Genomic DNA, 19,860 nt, shown 5'->3' with positions numbered 1-19,860 from the left:
AGGGACGGTAACCCACAGAGTTGGTCTCCGGAGTCCATTAAGGCTTTTGAGAGTCTCAAGGCTGCCTTTGTTTCTGCTTCTGTGTTGGCACTTCCTGATCGTACGTTACCTTTTATCCTTGAGGTTGATGCTTCTGAGACTAAAGTTGGTGCCCTTCTGTCTCAACATCCTACCTCTGAGAGCGCTATGCATCCTTGTGGCTACTTTTCCAAGAAATTGTCACCTGCGGAGTGCAATTATGAGATTGGTGACAGAGAGCTGTTAGGGATCATTTTAAAAGAATGGAGACATCTCCTTGAAGGTACCACTGTGCCGGTTCTCATTCTTACTGACCATAAGAATATCACATTCTTGTCTGAGGCTAAACGCCTCTCTTCGAGAAGGGCTCGTTTTGGAATTTAGGTGTTTACGTGTTTAAAACAGTTTTTTTTGCTAGAAAATTACTTAGAAACCCAAACATTATATATTTTTTTTCTAACACCCTAGAGAATAAAATGGCAGGCATTGCACTACTTTTTTTCACACCGTATTTGCGCAGTGGTCATACAAGCGCACTTTTTTTGGAAAAAATGTACTTTTTTGAATAACAAAATAAGACAACAGTAAAGTTAGTCCATTTTTTTTGATATTGTGAAAGATAATGTTACGTCAAGTAAATTGATACCCAACATGTCATGCTTCAAAATTTTACCCTCAAATCTCCATAGGTGACATTTTTAAAATTCTACAGATTGCATGCTTTGTGTTACAGAGGAAGTCTAGGGCTAGAATTATTGCTCTCGCTCTGCCGATTGTGGCAATACCTCACATGTGTGGTTTGACCACCGTTTTTATATGCGGGTGCTACTCACGTATGCGTTTTGCTTCTGTGCGCGAGACTGTTGGCACAGATAGCTTTAAAAAAAAATGTTTTTCTTTTTTTTTTACTTAATTTTATTAATTTTTTTCACTGTTTTAAAAAAAAAAAATCTGGATCACTTTTGTTCCTATTACAAGGAATGTAAACATCCCCTGTAATAGAAAAAAGCATGGCAGGTCCTCTTAAATATGAGATCAGGGGTCAAAAAGTCCTCAGATCTCATATTTGGGCTAAAATGCAATAAAAAAAATGTACATTTGAAAAAATTACTTTGAAAAAATATGCCTTTAAGAGCTATGGACGTAAGTGATGTTTTGACGCTGCTTCCGTCCTGCTATGGCATGGAGACGGGTGGGGGCCATCTTAGCCTCACTCGTCTCAATACCCAGGCACCAAGAGGACCCAATCGCCTCTGCCGCTGCTGGTGTCGGAGGGCACGGATGAGCGGCGGGAGCCCCTCTCCCACCACCGATAACAGTGATCTCGCTGCGAATCCGCCGCAGAGATCACCATTATTGTAAACAAAACCGGTTCCTGAAAAGCTGGATATCTCAATTGTGGCAGCAGTTGCTTCTGAGATATAACTCTTCAAAGTGCCGACGTATATGTACAGTCGGCAAGTGGCTATTTTCAATTACATTGTCTCATTCTTACCTAGTAATAAGAATGTAACAGCTGACGCTTTGTCACAACAATTTTCCTCCACTTCCAAGATGGAGTCAGTTCCAGTTCCTTTGATTCCTCCTGACTATTCTGGCTACAGGTCGCACCAGTCTCACTTCTCCTGTGGGTGAATTATTGCTGCTCGGGTCCATGCTCTTCCTGAGAAACCTTGTGACCACTGCTTTGTCCCAGAGAGTCTCTGTGCTGCCGTGCTCCAGACTTACCATTCTCCCAAGGCTGCTGGCCACCCTGGGAAGAATCAACTTCTAAGGAACTGGCTTCCATTTTTGCTCAGGATATCTTTTGCTTACATGGGCTACCCAAGGTGATTGTCTTGGATAGGGGTAGTCAGTTCGTGTCCCGATTCTGGCGAGCCTTTTGTGCACAGTTGGGAATTCAGCTTGCTTTTTCCTCTGCAGTTTAATGGGGCTGCAGAAAGAGCCAATCAGTCCCTGGAGCAATTCCTACGTTGCTACATTTCCGACAATGATAACAACTGGTCAGACCTCTTACCGTGGGCAGAGTTTGCTCACAATAGTGCCTTGAATTCTGCTTCCCGATTGTCCCCATTTATGGCGAACTATGGTTTACATCCTTCCATGTTGCCTGACTCCTTTGTTCCGCAGAGTATTCCTGCATTAGAGGAGCATCTCCGCGGCCTTCGTTCCACTTGGGCACAAGTCCAGGAGGCTTTGCGATATGCTAATGATAGGTACAGATGCCATGCTGACTGCAGATGCCTGCCTGCGCCTTCCTACCAGGTTGGGGACAGGGTCTGGCTGTCATCTCGCAACCTCCGACTTCCTCGCAACCAACCTCTGGTAACCCCACCCTTATGACGTTACAGTCCCATCATACCCCAGGACAGTCATAAGGGGCAGAGTCACCGGATGACATCACCCGGTAACCTGCCCCATGCCTATATACGTTGTTGCGCACCATGCACATGGCATTACCGCAGGAGAGAGCGTCGAGTCAACATTGGAAGAAGAGAAGAGGGAAGAAGACAGAAAAGACCAGGCAACCACTAGCAAAAGAGCAGGCAAAAGAGCAGAAGATAGCAGACGAGCCTGGCAGAAGACACCAGACAGAGGGAGAAGAGGCCGGAGAGCTCAGAGAAATCAGAAGAGACTCCTGAAGTCCGAAGAGACTCCCGAAGTCGGAAGAGACCCCTGTAGCTGCCTAATAAAATTACTTAAAACCTTTGCAGTGTGTTTTTTTTTAATTGACACTTTTTTCCCCAGGTGAATGGGTAGGGGTACGAGATACCCCATACTCATTAACATAGGGTGGGGGGCTGGGATCTGGGGCCCCCTTATTGAATGGGGGCTTCCAGATTCCGATATGCCCCCCGCCCGCAGACCCCAACAACCAAAGGGCAGGGTTGTCGGGAAGAGGCCCTTGTCCTCATCAACATGGGGTCAAGCTGCTTTGGGGTAGGGGGCGCAGGGCCCCTTCCCGCCCCAAAGCACCAACCGCCCTATGTTGAGGGCATTGGTATGGTCCAGGAGAGGGGGGCGCTCGCTCCCCTTTCCTGACCTGCCGGGCTGTGTGCTCGGATAAGGCTCTAGAATGGATCTTGGGGGGACCCCCACGCCATTTTTTTTGGTGTGGGGGCTCCCCTTAAGATCCATACCAGACTGAAGGGTCTGGTATCGTCTTAGGGGAGAATCTCATGCAATTTTTTTTTTTTTTTCGCATCCCCCCCTCAAGATTCTCAGCACACAAGTTGCACCGCAAGTTGGATCCTCTTAATCCGACTTCTGGTGCAACCTCTATTCAAATCAATGAGCTGAGCTCCCATAGGAAACCATTGATTTCGAATAGAAATAGAAACGCCGGACGAGGCTTAACACAGCGCTAAGCCTCGTTAAATCACGTTTAACATCTTTTTCTGATGTTTTTACAGCTCTAGCCTCAGAGCGCACTGGTCCTGAGTTTTTTTGCAGCTTAAAAACGGCTATGTCATTTACAGCTCAAAAACGCCATGGGGGCATGAGGCCATAGGCTAACATGGAGAGGCATTTTTAAGCTGCAAAAAAGTGGCTGTAAAAACATCTGTGGGCATGAGGCCTTACTTTCGTGTCACACGGGCTGGTGTGGAGAGTGTCGTTTATTCCATTTAGGTCTGGGGTCTCAAACTGGTGGCCCTCCAGCTGTTGCGGAACTACAAGTCCCATCATGCCTCTGCCTGTGGGAGTCATGCTTGTAACTGTCAGCGTGGCAAAGCCTCATGCATACCTCCCAACTTTTTGAGATGGGAATGAGGGACACCGATCAGCAAAAGTATGCAGGCATAGGACACGCCCCCTGCCACGCCCTATTAAAGGTGACTTATATAAAAAAACAAGATTGATTAAACCCACAAGTGCTTTTTTACCACTACTATTACTTTATATTGGCTTTTAGAATTTACAAATGCAACAATTTAGAAATCAGATGAAAGGTTTAGCACTGGGAAACAACTTTTGAAAGATAAAAAGTGCATTTTATATACAACTATAGAGATCAGACCAAAATGAGGGATAAATGAGGAGGAATGAGGCACAGAAGGACATTGCCCATCAGGGACAGTCCCTTGAAATCAGGGACAGTTGGGCGCTGTGCCTCATGATTTAGGTATTCAAATACACAGAAAAATCTATTACATAGGAAAAAAAATAACATAAAAAAAATAACCAGGGAATAAAAATAGAAGGTGATTGGTTTCCATTTACAAGCTGCTCCAGTTTTGACATTCCTTCAGTATGATGCAGTATATGTGGCATATTATTATTAAGACTGAATCAGCAAACGCTCTCCTGTGGCAATCAGAGAAGTGAAGAGTTTCCCTGCAACATGCAACACTGTGACAGGATGACATCACACGTGTCTTCTACTGCAGGCCCCGCCTCTCTCGGCGGATGGATACCAGAGCCCACTAGCGGATGCGTCTGCTCCATACAGTGACCAGTGATGCGGCAGTAAGGGGTACGTGTATCTAGTTGTAGCTCCTCCTCGTCTATCCGACGTCAGCAGTCCCTTTCCGGCTCAACATGGCGCCTCCCATACCGCTGCTGGCAGGTCTGTGTCCTCTGTATTAGGGAGTTGTAGTGGACACCTGGGAGGGTGGTCCCGTTGGCTGCAATGAGCTCTCTAATAGCGGGCTGTGTTGTCGGTGTGGTGTCTATCCACTCACAGGAGCTCACATGAGAGCTCTCCTAGGACACGTGTTCTAGGGATGTGCACTGACAGCATTACTGAGAGCAAAGCATGTGTGGCTATAAGGAGTCCTGTGCAGGATGACCCATGGGAAGCTTGTCATTACAAAGCCTTCTCTTATTATTTGCCCCACCAATGTGTGTGATCATGGCATTTCATTTTTTTCTTCTCTTTTTTTATTTTATTTATTTTTTCTTAAACCCCTTTCCATCTACAGCAATTTGTGGCACAGTTGCTGGTTACATACATGTGTCACACTGATGGCGTGAGGGTAGACCTGTACAGATCATCAGTGCAGTGATTCCAATCAGTGCTGCATATTAGTGCCTCCCCATCAGTAAGGATGAGCTTCGGCGTGTTCGCGTACGCCACGTGCTGAGCGCGCCAGGAAGTCGGCGCTGCGCTAATCACCGGCAGTGAGACATTGCCCCGATGTGCGGCTGCAGAGATCGGGCAATGTCTCGCTGCCTGAGATTATCGCTGTGCCGACATCCTGGCGGGCTCTGCGCATGGCGTATGCAAACACGCCGGAGCTCATCCTCACACATCAGTCAAGGAGAAAAAAACACTTATTTGCAAAATATTCTAACAGAAACTTTTTTTTTTCCACCATTTTCAGTTTTTCTTTTCTATAAAAAAAAAAAACAAAACAGTAGGATAAGTCCACCCTAACACTAAAATCTCTACATCTACAGACATCCACAATCTAACACTAACCTATCTAACCCTATAAAGAAGACACCAGTATACATACCTTTTTTTAGACGCCAACCCGATTAAACGCTAAGCTGCGGCTTGGCTGTGGAGGGGGGTGCAGAGGACACAGACGCCAATGGATAGTATGTCTATGGGTGACATCACTCCCCATTCACTTCATAGTCATTTTTGGCTGTGTCCTCTGCAGAGCTTCCATTGCTGGAGACCCGGGACTGGAGCGGCTTCAAAAAAAGTGTATATATACTAATTTCTTCTTTATAGGGCTAGATAGGTTAGGCGTATATAGTGGATGTCTGTAGACGTAGCGATTTTAGCGTTGGGGTGGATGGACTTATCCTTTAACCACTTCAATACTGGCACTCCCCCCCCCCCCCCTCCTTCCCAGGTCAACGTTCAGCTTTCAGCACTGTCACACTTTGACAATTGCGTGGTCATACACCACTGTACTCAAACTACATTTTTCTCATTGTCTTCCCACAAATAAAGCTTTCTTTTGGTGGTATTTGATCACTGCTGAGGTTTTTATTTTTTGCTAAACAAACTAAAAAATCCAGAAATTGTAGAAAAAAAAAAAAAGTTTCATTGTTTCTGTTATAGAATTTTTTTTTCTCCTTCACTAACGGGCACTGATGAGAAGGTGCTAATATGTAGAATTGATGAGCACTAATAGGTGGCACTGATGGGCAGCACTGATGATGAGGTACTGACAGTCATTGATGGCCACTGATTGTGGTGGCACCTCTGATGGGGGCTGAGCTGGTAATCAATGCGCCGTTTATCAACGCATACCCCCCCCCCCCCCCCACAGGAGAGCCACTGATTGGCTCTCCTGTCAGCGTGAACCGAGAAAAGCCGTTTACCGACACTTCTGGTTACACACTGTGATTGGTCACAGCTGATCATGTGGGAAAGTGCCTACATCATAGGTTCTTTACCACAATCAGAATTGTTGTGTATAAGAGTGACACACCACACCACTGATCGCCGCGCTGCACACACATCATTCTGTTATATGGCGGGCAGAAAATGGTTAAATACCCCCCAATAAAAAGCTCTATCTGTCTAAAATAATAATAAAAAAAATAAAAAAAATGTAATTTGTGTACAGCCTTGTATGATTGTACAGTTGTCATTCAAAGTGTGACGAGGGTGAAAGTGCCCTGTATTGAAGTTGTTAACTGGTAATTGCGTGGTCATGCAACACTGTACCTAAATAAAATTTTACATATATTTTTTTTCACACAAAAAAAGGGATTTTTATTATATAAATGAAAAAAGACAGTAAATTTTGAAAAAAAATAACTTTTTTTGCTTTGTTACAAAACATATCCAATAAAAACTAATTTTGTCATACATTTTGGCTAAAATGTATTCTGCTACATGTTTTTGTTAAAAAAAATAAAATAATCCAATGTATCTTGATTGGTTTGTGGGAAAGTTATAGCATCTACAAACTATAGTGTGTGTATGTGTGTAATATATATATTTATTATACTAGTGATAGTGCTGATCAGCGAGGTATAATGGGACCGCGATAGTGTGGCAGAAAATCTGACACTAACTGATGCGGGGGGAACTGAGTAACTGCCACTGACATCACCCATGACACTAATTCAGTGATCAGTGCTAATAATAATATGCTGACTGGGAAGGGGTTAGCGTCTAGGGCAATCAAGGTTTGTAATGTATGCTTTTTTTTTCTACGGATCTCTTTGTTTCTTATCCCTGCTTTGCAGAGATAAACAAAGAGATTGCTCCCTCTGTATGGAGCCCTGTGTTGATTGTCAACACAGAGCTCTGGGCTGTGATTGGACACGGCCAATCAGCAGGTCCCAAACATAAATCATTGGCGGGGACTTTGTGCACAGTGAAAGTTGAAAGTCTGTCAACATCACAGCGTGGGGGGGGGGGGGGGGAGCTGACAGCACTGTACAGATGCGTCGCTTTGCCCTTGCAGGCCGCCTGCCCACAAGTGGTTAAATTATAGGACCATATTCACAGTAGATGCGCTGGGGTGCATCTTAAGGGGGTTAACAAGCTCCCTGTGTGTTCTCATGGACAGGTTACCTTTATGGAGACCTCCAGGGTCTGTAAGACTCCCAGTGTCTCCCCTGCACTCCTTTTCACCTGATCAAGCAGAGGGCAGACTAGATTGACTATTTACATGGCATTTCAGTCAGGATTCTGACAGCTTTTTACCCAGAAAAACAAAATTCAGAGCTGAGCACCTCCAGGTTCAATAATCACAGAAGATATAAACATGATATGGGAGGATGTAGAACCACCCAATCACTTTTATGGTACTGTAAACATGATCAATCAGTTCTACATCCACCTGAATCACTTTTGTATGAAAGCAAAAAGAAAAGATACCAAGCTCACAATCTCTACTGCAGATGGGAGCTTGTTTTAACCACTTGAAGTCAAAGCCATTTATAAATGGTCAAATGACAAGCGATTCAACTTTATTTTTGCAGTGGCTTAAAGGGGTTGTAAAGGTAAATGTTTTTTCACCTTAATGCATTAAGGTGAAAAAACATCTGACAGTGCCTGCGCCCCCAGCCCCCCCCCGTTTTACTTACCTCACCCCTCGAATGTCCCGGGCTCGTCCCCTGACGTCCTTTCCACCGTTCAGCCTGGCCGCTGATTGGCTGGAGGGGATGGATGGAAAGCAGCGCAGCCATTGGCTCGCGCTGCTGTCAATCACATCCACTGACGCCGAGTGCTGGGGGGCGGGGCCATGTGATACAGCGAGCGGCTATAGCCACCGGCTGTATCACGGGAGCGCGCCCGCAGATGCTTCTCACCATGTGAGGGAGCTCGCATGAACGTGAGAAGCATCTGAGGGAGGAAGCCGAGACAGCCACTGAGGGACCCCAAAAGAGCAGGTTCCGGGCCACTCTGTGCAAAACGAGCTGCACAGTGGAGGTAAGTATAACATGTTTGTTATTTAAAAAAAAATAAAAAATTCACTTTACAATCCCTTTAAGGCAGCACTTCAACCAACTGTATGCACCACAGTGTGCCATGCTGCAATGTGTTTCACAGTGTAATAATGAAGACATGATGCATTTTTATGGATATGGTGGGATCTGGGCATGTAGGAAAAAAATAATCTATGCATTCTTGTATTGAGCCATCATTGATCTGCATAGACATGGTGTGAAGAGACCTCAGTGATAGATTTTCACTTTCCAGACCCCTTTCACACTGGAGCTGCCCGTGCGTTAGCGCCACTAGTGGGATACTTTTAACCCCCTGCTAGTGGCCGAAGAAGGGGTTAAAACCGCCCATGTTGCGGTAGCGCTAAACTGCTGAAAACTGCCTCCATGTGAAAGGGGTCTTAGACACGTCCAGATTTGAGCAGCAGAACAAATCGTCTCCTGTACACCCACACCCCAATTATGTTCTAAGCCCTCTCCACCACCTTACACTACTACTAAGTAGGGGTGCACCAAATGGAAATTTTGGTGCCGTAACCGATACTGAAAATGAATAATGCACTAGACCGAAAACCGATACCAAAAATGTCAGTTTTAAAAAAAAATATCTATATAATTGTATTTAACTTTTTAATTAATATAATCAATTTAAATTAATATGAATTTTTTTGCCATTATTGGTACCTTTAGTGCAAGAAAGGTAAAGAAAAATGCAGTCTCTATTACCATCTCTTGTATCATGTCTGCAATCTCTTACTTAAAGCGGGAGTCCGCCGTTTTTTTTTTTTTTTAAAAGCCAGCAGCTACAAATACTGCAGCTGCTGATTTTTAAAATAAGGACACTTACCCGCCCAGCGCGCCCGCGATGTCGGCACCCGAAGCCGATCTCTCGATCGTCTCTCGGGTGCTGCCGCCACCATTTTGGGTATGGGAATCAGGAAGTGGAGCCTTTCGGCTTCATTTCCCGGTTCCCTACTGCGCATGCGCGAGTCGCGCTGCAGAATCTACACCCCTTTCCGCAGATAGCTATGCCGGAAGTGGGTGGAGATACCTGTACTGTACAGGTGCCTGCACCCCCCTCCCCCCTGAAAGGTGCCAATTGTGGCGCTGGAGGGGGGGGGGTGGGGGTTCCAATGAGCGGAAGGTCCACTTTAGGGTGGACCTCCGCTTTAAACACATTACTAATAGTATTAGCAAAATTTCCATTCGATGCACCTCTAGCAGACATGCTACAAGAGGTGGTCGGGGACAGCAGACATGCTACAGGGGGTGGTCAGGGCCTGCAGACATGCTACAGGGGGTGGTCAGGGCCTGCAGACATGCTACAGGGGGTGGTCAGGGCCTGCAGACATGCTACAGGGGGTGGTCAGGGCCTGCAGACCTGCTACAGGGGGTGGTCAGGGCCTGCAGACCTGCTACAGGGGGTGGTCAGGGCCTGCAGACCTGCTACAGGGGGTGGTCAGGGCCTGCAGACCTGCTACAGGGGGTGGTCAGGGCCTGCAGACCTGCTACAGGGGGTGGTCAGGGCCTGCAGACCTGCTACAGGGGGTGGTCAGGGCCTGCAGACCTGCTACAGGGGGTGGTCAGGGCCTGCAGACCTGCTACAGGGGGTGGTCAGGGCCTGCAGACCTGCTACAGGGGGTGGTCAGGGCCTGCAGACCTGCTACAGGGGGTGGTCAGGGCCTGCAGACCTGCTACAGGGGGTGGTCAGGGCCTGCAGACCTGCTACAGGGGGTGGTCAGGGCCTGCAGACCTGCTACAGGGGGTGGTCAGGGCCTGCAGACCTGCTACAGGGGGTGGTCAGGGCCTGCAGACCTGCTACAGGGGGTGGTCAGGGCCTGCAGACCTGCTACAGGGGGTGGTCAGGGCCTGCAGACCTGCTACAGGGGGTGGTCAGGGCCTGCAGACCTGCTACAGGGGGTGGTCAGGGCCTGCAGACCTGCTACAGGGGGTGGTCAGGGCCTGCAGACATGCTACAGGGGGTGGTCAGGGACTGCAGACATGCTACAAGAGATCAATGCAGCCTCACCAGTGCCCATCAAATTCAGCCTGCCTGTGCCCAGCAGCCTCACCAGTGCCCAGCAGCCTACCAGTGCCCCGTCATATGGAGCCTGCCTGTGCCCAGCAGCCTACCAGTGCCCCGTCATATGCAGCCTCACCAGTGCCCAGCAGCCTACCAGTGCCGTCATATGTAGCCTGCCTGTGCCCAGCAGCCTCACCAGTGTCCACCATAAGCAGCATGCTGATCAGAGTGGCGATCTCCATGTGTCATGGAGCAGGGTTTGAATTGCCTGGGCCGCAGTAACAGTGTCCTGCCTCCTGTGGTCACATCACGCTGATTCAATGTCCTGCCATTGGATCAGTGTGCGTCTATCACAGAAGCGGGACATTGTTACTACGGGCCGGATAATTCAGCTCCGTGACATGTAGAGATAGTAGGGAGGGGAGGACTGGGTGACACTCCGCAATGGGCGGCACCCGGGGCGGACCCCGCCCCCCTTTCGGTATCTGCTTTTTTTTTTGTTTGTTTTTTTGTTTGTTTTTTTTTGCTATCGGCCGAAATGTAAAAACAGTTTTGGACGATAATTTTCTGCAGCTGAAATTTCGGTGCACCTTTACTACTAAGTGTGACTCTTTTTGTATGTAAACCCAAAATCAGTTTTTTGGTAGGTTAGCGTTCATGTCGCATTGCATTCAGACTTCTTAAGGGCTAACTCCACTTTCGTGGGGAAAAAATAGAAAATAAAAAATATAGCATTTACAATTGTGCCACAAGTCCCTTTCCATCTTCAGCATTGTAATTCTCTGTAAAATGCTAAGCAATATATACCTACCTGGAGGCATTCTGTACCCATATGGTGTACAGCAGTGGTTCTCAGCCTCAGTCCTCAAGTACCTTCAACAGACCATGTTTGCAGGTTTTCCTTTATCTTGCACAGCTGGTTTAAATCGGAGTCAATGGCTTGGTATTTTGGACAGCTGTTTTATCTGAAGGCTGGTTCACACCATAAAAAACTCACTCCAAATTAATTCTGGTTACCTTTCTGCATGCGTGTTTTTGATGCATTTCCGGATGCTTTCCAGGTGCTTTTTTTTTTTTTCAGTCCCCCCCCCCCCCCCAACATACTAGGGTCCAGTGTGTGTTTTCTATTTTTATTTATTTTTTTAATGCATTTTACTGCGTTCCAGTGCAGGTAAAATGCAACATGTTCTACTTTTATTTTCCTTTTTTTTCTGGAACTGGAAAGCCCTGGAAGTGACTGCACTGGTATGAACTATAAGAAACAAAAAAGAAAAAAAAAAGGAGGGCGCACCGACCTAGTGCATTACCACTAATAGAGCTTTATTCAATAGAACACACAGCAGAATATATACTCACAAACGAGTATTGATAGAAGGCATAATCAATAAAGCAGGGTCAACTTTTCCGAACATCGACAAGCCTGGACCTGATGAAGTAGACACCCCTTTTAGGGCTTGTTTAGGCTCTGATAAAAGGGGTTCTCCCCTGAAATGCGGCAGCCATTTTTTGGGGGATCCCTTGATCTACTTGACTACTAGGTCAGTGCACCCTCCTTTTCTTTTTTGTTTCTTCTAGTATCTGAATCCCCATTATTCTGAGGAGGGCTGCAAGACAATAGACATTACTATGTGAAGCTGGCTACACCACATATTGAGGACCTTGACACCAGAGCGCAGGAGAACTTTTTGCTTTTCTTTCTTCTGGTATGAACTATGCCATTGGAAATGATATAACCTACTTTCCAAGCGTTTTTGATGCAGAAAAAAACACACTGGACTGCATGTGGTATGAACTGGCCCTAAGAGAAATTTCCAAAACATGGCCTGGTGGGGGTACTTGAGGACTGAAGTTGAGAATCACTGATGTACAGAACGCTCCCAGATATGTCATTTTCTGTTTGTGTGATTGGCCCACTGTTTTTCCCAGAAGACTGCACTAAGATACATGTCAGATTTTGAGCATCCCCTGCAACAAAAATTTAATCTTTTTGGTAGATACTCTTAAAGGGAAATCCTGTCTAAAGGGATGCAGACCCTGCTAGTTTCTTCATTGGAGCCATGCAGGTGCAAAAAACATGTTGGAAAGAATGGAGAAGGGGGAAACCTCTGTAATGTTTTATTAGCCAAAGACCACCCACCACATATATACTGAGGCGAGGGGGGGCCTCTATTGTGTTAATGTAACTGTATGTTATTTTGTGCGATAGATACTGTGGGCACGCACATGTCCGCTGCACAGAGGGTGAGCCAATCAGCAGGTCCGATGCATGTCAAATCAGCGACAATTTCCGGCAATGGCACCGTCCTAATCAGTGCTATTGCGGAGCCGCACTGATTTCAAAAAGTTGTTTTTTGTACTACTTTTTGCGATTTTTCAGCTTGTGATTTCCATTGACATCAATGCAGAAATCCACACAGATGTCTGTGAAATCGGGACTGACATGCAGGAGCGAAATTGTGCGAGTTCAGCTTCATTCCCTCAGTGTGAACCTGGGCTTGGTGACATAGTCAAACCTGGCACAGTTTTTGACCCTTCACCATGTTCTATGGTAATCTATTCTAAACTAGAAAGCCTTTACTGGGAGTGTCAACTTAATGGAAGAAAGGCCTCAGAATGCCTACTCTTGGTGCTATATCATTCACAGCAAGTCTAGCTCTGCTTTAAAGTGGAAGTAAACCCTCCTGTCGAAAGCGGCCATCTTACCACGATTCCCATCGACTTCTCTCCAGCGCAAATGCTTCTACACCATTCTGCGCTCCCCATGAAGGCATACTACCGCTCTCTAGTACAACACTTGTTAAATGCCGCAAAGATGTGCATTCCTCCTCTATGGAAATCCACTACACCTCCTTCAGTTTCTGACTGGATTAAGCGATCTTCCAACATGGCTGAGATGGAAAATTTAATATACCAAGCGAAAGACGCCCCATCTAAATACTGGGCGATTTGGGCTTGCTGGGATCACTTCAGAGCCTCGGCAGAGTGTAGCCAACTGTTAACCGGAGTCCCCCCACCTTAAGAATCAGATATCCAAAATTCCCATGTGAACAGGAACACATAGGCTGTTCCGCAACAAACTCTACACCTCTTGATTCCCGCAGATATTAAGACCATACTATTGACAGTCTATATGGAGATTGACCAACTAACAACAGACCTCTGTTAACTAATAGTTCTAGATATCCTTAGAACCCAACACCCTAGATCGTTCCCTCAGATGACTAGCTCCTAGCGGACGTTTATTAATACCCTGATTGGTACCACTTAACTGACCCACCATCTCTGGCCACATGGGGGTATTATTTGTCTGTTTTTGTTTCGTGACCTCCTCTCCGCTCCCACTTTTTTATGGCGCCACCTGATGTTTGTAAGATCTAGATAATTCAGTGGGAAAGGTTATCCCGTAATAGATGCCATGATGGCAATTGGTGGTTCCCCCCCTCTCGGTAATCTACCCCTCGCTCAGAGCTTAGTAGTCGATCTGGTCGACAACCCTATTCTTGATAAACACATACCCAATACTTGTTAATTCTTCTGTTATGTTTATAAGTTGGTTATACTTGATAAACTTGTTACAACATCGTTGTGCTTTGTTACTTGACATCACTGTAACCGTTTTCTGTAAGCCTCAATAAAAGATTTTGGGGGAAAAAAAAAAAAAGCGGCATCTTGGCCTCTGTTTAATCTTCAACTGCAATGAAGCTGCACATGTGATCAGTTATGACAACAGCCATTGGAAAGTTTGACAGTTTGGTTGTGAGCATATCCATTGTGACAGTTACGTTTCTGATGTGTCATGAATGTAACTTTTTTGAAACTGTTAAATTGATGGGTTTACTTGCACTTTAATGTTTTCTAAATGTGTTTATGTGACTAGCGTTTTGATTGTGTTTGTTGTTTTTCTTCCCATACATAGTCAGAGGTTCTGACGGAATCCAATTGATCCAGGGGCCTCCGAAGTTTACCAACCATGACTCATTTCAGAAGTAAGTTGTTTTATTTATTTTTTTAGGGGGTTTATTTATTTCCCCCTTTTTAATAGTATTTTTTTTTTTTTTTTTACCATTGATACATAATGTATCCATTTACAATTTGTAAACAAAGTATTTTTATTCAGTGTTCTGGAAGTCACCAGTTCCCCTCCTATATGGCTCTGTGTGCTAAATGCAAATAGGACAAAAAATGAGAAGCTCTTACCTTTTACACTCTTTATAGGTGTTGTATGTGGTATCCAGTTAACAAGCGATTCAGCAGGAGGTGGCCATGTGCTAATTTTCAGGTGTATAGCTTCTGTGGGACATTATCATCTCTGAGGCAGAATAGGTCTAAAATAGGTTGTATTTGAATGCAGTTTTCAGATCAAGTAGAGGGAAACCAGCAAAGACTTGAGTTTTGATAGATTGTGCAAAGCACTAAGTGGTATGTAAACATTCCATTTAAAGTGGAACTGTAGGCAACTTTGTTGGATAGAGCAAAGAAGGGTTATATCACCTGTAAGGGTTATTTTTGCCATCTTTGTCCCATTGCGGAGATTTCCCTTCACTTTCTGTCCCATAACCAAACAGTAAGTGGGAGAGGAAATCTCTGAAAATTAAGGGAATCTCTTGGAGACCCCAGGTTACCAAAACTGGTGTCCCCATTGGAAGTTTTCCCGCCTATTTTCTTTTTTGGGGACAACCAAAAATTTGGATTTTTTTTTACTTTCAATGACAATGGTAAACAGGACAAATAGAGAGGGTGAATCTCATTAAAGTTGTTGTAAACCCACAATAAAAAAACAAAAACCTGCAAGACAAAGGCATAATGATGAGCTAGCATGCATAGCATACTAGCTCATTATGAAAGTCTCACCATAGATCGAAGTCTCCATACACCAATCCGGCCGGCGACTTCGCTCCTGAAGTTACTTCCGGGTATCGCGGGCTGTGATTGGCCAGGGCCACGATGACATCACGGGAGTCGCCGGTAACGGCACACTAGCTGTAGCAACAGCACAAACGTGTCATTGCTTCAGTGTGCATGTGCCGATGATGTCGGCATATGCTGATAAAGGTGATATCTCCTAAACCGTGCAGGTTTAGGAGACATCCGGGGTAGCTACAGGTAAGCTTTATTATAGGCTCACCTTTAGCAAAAAGTGGTCTTTAATGGTGACACAGCAATAAAAACCTACAATATGTTCTAATCCCTCTCCACTCTATCCAAAACAAAGAAAACTGAACTGAACTTAGAAAAGGTAGAGACTGGTTTGTAAATAAATTGCCCACAAACAAGTTTGCTTTTCACATTCCAAGGCCTATCAGGCTTCTCCTGCAGTGACCTTTATGGGCATGTATGGTTTGACACAATGGGGTTTATTTACTAAAGCTGGAGAGTGCAAGTTCAAGCTGATTTCTGCATAGAATCCAATCAGCTTCTAACAGCTTGTTAAATTAAGCTTTGGCAATGAAACCTGGAAGCCAATTGGTTTCTATGTAGAAGTGAGCACTCTCCAGTTTTAGTAAATACAACCCACTGGTTTCAGTTACATCATCTATTGTTACCAGTGCACATGGATTAACTATTTTAGACATTTCATTTTGTATAAATTGTTAAATTACAGTGTGTTAATGTGTTTTGACCCATTTGACAATATTTTCACGATATTGGCAAGTTATATGAAAAATTGACACCGTAAACAGGGTTTCCTCAATGGCTAATTTATTGAGTGCCCCACTCAACTTCTGTACCAGCCCAAGAGTACCTGAATAAGGATCTGTAGCCAGCTGAGAGATACCTGCCATTTTGGGATGAAAGCAATAGGGTGGTTGTCTATGGCCCCATGCACACTGAGCGTAAGAAAACGCTTTTTTTAGGGGTGTCTGGCATTTCTTTTCTGACTTTTTAAATGCCCTTCCATGTTGGCCTATAAAGAAACAGCTTGGGTGGTTGCATGGAGTGCACACACAGGCATTTAGAGGCAGAAAAAACCCTCCCACTGCCTATGGATCCAGGAGCAGCAGCATTTTGCAGGAAAAAATTGCTTGACACATGTAAACGCGACTAAACGTGCTTTAGCGCTATGCATGTCAAGTGCTTGAGTGTTAATTCACTTCAATGGCCAGAATAAATTGCTATTCTGCCCAGTGGAATTAAATAATGCCTTAGCGCTTGACATGCATAGCGTTTTTTCTGCCAAAACACTGCTGCCAGGAGGAAAGGAATTTCTGGGCATTGTAGAGGAGAGTGTCATGAGGGAGGTATCCTAGAAAGCAAACGAAGACTTTAGGAGTCCCTGTGATCGTACTCTGTATACCTTTCACAGGAGCTTTGATTCCCAAATTAATTCTGATGCACAGACTGCACTACTTTTGTAGCATGTCACAACTCAACCAACCTTTCTCTTCAGTTAATGTTTCTGGTTCTTTGAATTCCATTATGTTGAACTCCATGCAACCACCCAAGCTGTTTCTTTACTGTTGGCAAAAACAGCATCTGTGGAGATCTTTGGATGATGTTCTACACATGATCTCCAATGATATGAACTCTTGTATTTATTCTGGTTTCTACTCTTTTCTTATACAGAGACAGTAGCAAAAATTGCAAATTTTCCACATTTAGCAGAGATGGGAAGCTATTTGGTTGGTGTAATGGAGAAGTGTAAGTCCTTTTTTATAAAAAATTTTCAAATCCTACCATGATATCAAGTATGAAGTTTCTGCATTTTATTGTATTTTTTATTTTTTTTATAATTTAAAGTAAAAGGTAAAATGACTTTTCTAAGGGCACATATATGTGAAACAAGGCTCCAAGAAGGTCCAATTTCCTGTGCTCAGCATGTATGAAAGGTGTGAGTTCATAAGTGGTGTGTAGTGCAATGTTTATCTCAGGTAAAACAAATACTCTTAAAGCAGAACTTTACACTTGTTAACATAATCATTAATGTGGAATGTATTTTTAACAAAATTAGTGTGTGCTGTAAACTGCCTACAGCATTGCTTCTGAATCTCCTTGAGGCTGCCATTTTGCTGTAGCCCTGAGCAGCAGTAAATCTTTAGGTTGTCAGCAGATCGGATTCTAGTGGCTCTGATTTTCGGCACATTGCCTAAAAATAGAGTGCATCTGAGCATGTGCAGAGCAGGGTGAGAACAATGTATTACTGAATTTTAAACAGTATAAGCACTTATTTTTAATGTTTTACATAGCTATGCCTGCAAAAAGGACCAGACTGAAGTGATCTAGTAGGTAAATGTTAATGGATATCCTCTTACTCTAATTTATTGTGAAAGGAAAACCGTTCCAAAATAGTAATAAAATATAATTTTATTAACTCTAGCGGTGTATTTTTATGCCATTACAATGACCCACCACCAAATAAATTCTCCTACTTCTTCTGACAATCATGATAAAACCACATGCAATATCTGTGTGTGTTATTTGTTCTTTGTACTCAGTGGGGCCAAGAAATAGTATACATTTTTGCAATCTAAAAACAATGAAACTGACACTAACAATCGCACTAACTGCCAGTAAATACTGACGCTAACGCTCTCTAATCTAGTTAAAAATAAGTGTGTGTGTGTGTATGTATATGTGTATATGTGTGTATAATATATATATTATAATTATTATTATTATTTTTTTTTTTTATGGCCTTCTTTTCCTCACAAGAGAAGTAGTCTGTTTCACCTCTTCACAGGGGAACTATACAGGGATGAGCTGTTGAGTGAATGATCACTGTGATAGCAGTCACAGACTATCACAGTCATGTGATTGGTTCTTTTGGTTCCCAACCGTTGGTATCAGGGATGTCAGCAACAGGTTGGTCTCAGTACTGGGAGCATGCTTCCAGCACGAACACCAGAACACATATATGCGGCGCCCAGGCTTAAAACCCACTTCTTGGATGCTGCATATATGTGATACATGATCATGAAGGGGTTAAATAGCTAAACTTCCCCAAAAAAAGCATTTTACAGCTTTCCAATCCATAAATCAAACACCACTGATTCCTCAGCTCTCTGCCCCTCCAGCACACACACTGGACCACTAGGCTTTGGAGGAGGCAGGAGCAGCTGGCTCAGGCTCTCAGTGGTTCGCTGGAAAGCAGTGCCAGCTGCTGGTCCAGGCATCTGGGTGGATTCCAGCTGTAAACTTGGGACCTTTCCTGAGCCTGGATTTGCTAAGTGACGTCAGGGGACAGTGGGATTTAGCCCGCTGTCAGCTGAAAGCGGATCACAGGAGTGCAGAACTTACTGCGCTACTGTGATCCATAGGAAAAATATGGCCAAAAAAGCTTTGGCTATAACTCGTCTTTACAGCCTATCTTCTACTATTACTTTTTAAGCGGTTATAGAAAGTGTGTAAGTGTTTTTTATTTTTGTGTTTTTTTTGTGCTTTTGGATAAAGGTTTGAACTACATGAATAAAAGCTGACCACTGTAGAAACACCTGTAAATGGTTAAACATCTTTTCCTCCACCATCTAATTGCCACTTTTGCTGGACAGCTTGCTCCAATAAAGGAAGTTGAAAAATAACAGACTTGGACCCCTTTCACACTGAGGCAGTTTTCAGGCATTTTAGCACTTGAAATGGTGCCTGTACAGCACCTCAAAACTGCCTCCCATGCCGCCCGAGTGCTTTCACACTGGGGCGGTATGCTTGCAGGACGTTAGAAAACGTCCTGCAAGCAGCATCTTTTTGGAGTGGTTTGGGAGCGCTGTATACAGCACTCCAAAAACACCCCTTCCCATTGCAATGAATGGGCAGGGCTTCCAAACCCTTTGGCCGCTAGTGGGGGATAAAATCGCCCCGCTAATGGCCAAAAAGCACCGCTAAAGCGAGCGGCGCTCGGGCGGCCAAAGTGTGAAAGGGGTATTGGTGCTTAAAGTATTTATCTGTAGCAGCCCTTGCCGCCCCTATGAAAAGCAATCAGAGGTGGATCATATTTCAGAGGGCCATTTCCAGGCGGCTGGGAGGAAATATGTTGCTTTTTCATCACCTGGCAATCCTGTAAGCCTGCACAACTGCACAGCAACCGCATGCATTGGCCTTTACTGACAATCGCCAGGTCAAAGTAAAGGAAAAAGCCTAAAAATTAAAACTACTGCAGCAACCACGTCTGATTTAGTAAGCTATAATATATAAAAGTTTGTTTTTGTTTTTAAGATACGCCTTAAGGGCTTGTGTGCACAGGGTTTTGAGATTAATCAGTACTTTGTTTTCATTCCTCTATGTACACGGCAATCGGAAAGTAGTAGCATATTAAAGGCCCAGTCACACTAGTCCTAAGGCAGTTAAGAACTTTTGCATGATCTCAGTTTTATTTGTACTGCAAACATACAACTTGTCTGTATCGCTTGTTGTGGTTCTTAGTACAGATCAGTTAGTCTTTCACTTCTTTTTTCTTCTCGAAGTGTGGTGTGTGTGTGTGTGTGTGTGTGTGTGTGTGTGTTTTTTTTTTTTTACACATTATG

At 44.5% G+C, this 19,860-nt stretch overlaps 1 protein-coding gene across 1 annotated transcript in view; it reads left to right on the top strand.

Annotated features, from left to right (window-relative positions):
* Positions 1-4,453: 4,453 nt before the first annotated feature.
* The window catches only part of EIF2A (eukaryotic translation initiation factor 2A), a 77,369-nt gene continuing 61,962 nt past the window's right edge, over positions 4,454-19,860 (top strand). Inside the window, exons 1-3 of the mRNA XM_077488183.1 lie at positions 4,454-4,585; positions 14,322-14,391; positions 16,970-17,044. Coding sequence (XP_077344309.1) covers positions 4,558-4,585; positions 14,322-14,391; positions 16,970-17,044 — 173 coding nt within the window. The 5' untranslated portion in view covers positions 4,454-4,557. The remainder of the gene's footprint in view (positions 4,586-14,321; positions 14,392-16,969; positions 17,045-19,860) is intronic.

This window comes from Lithobates pipiens, unplaced genomic scaffold (assembly GCF_037356315.1).
Source record: "Lithobates pipiens isolate NorthernLeopardFrog02 unplaced genomic scaffold, aLitPip1_a1.2 Scaffold_18, whole genome shotgun sequence".
NCBI classification, from domain to species: Eukaryota; Metazoa; Chordata; class Amphibia; order Anura; family Ranidae; genus Lithobates; species Lithobates pipiens.
Note: the sequence above shows the minus strand (reverse complement) of the source record. Positions and strands in the feature narration are given on the sequence as shown.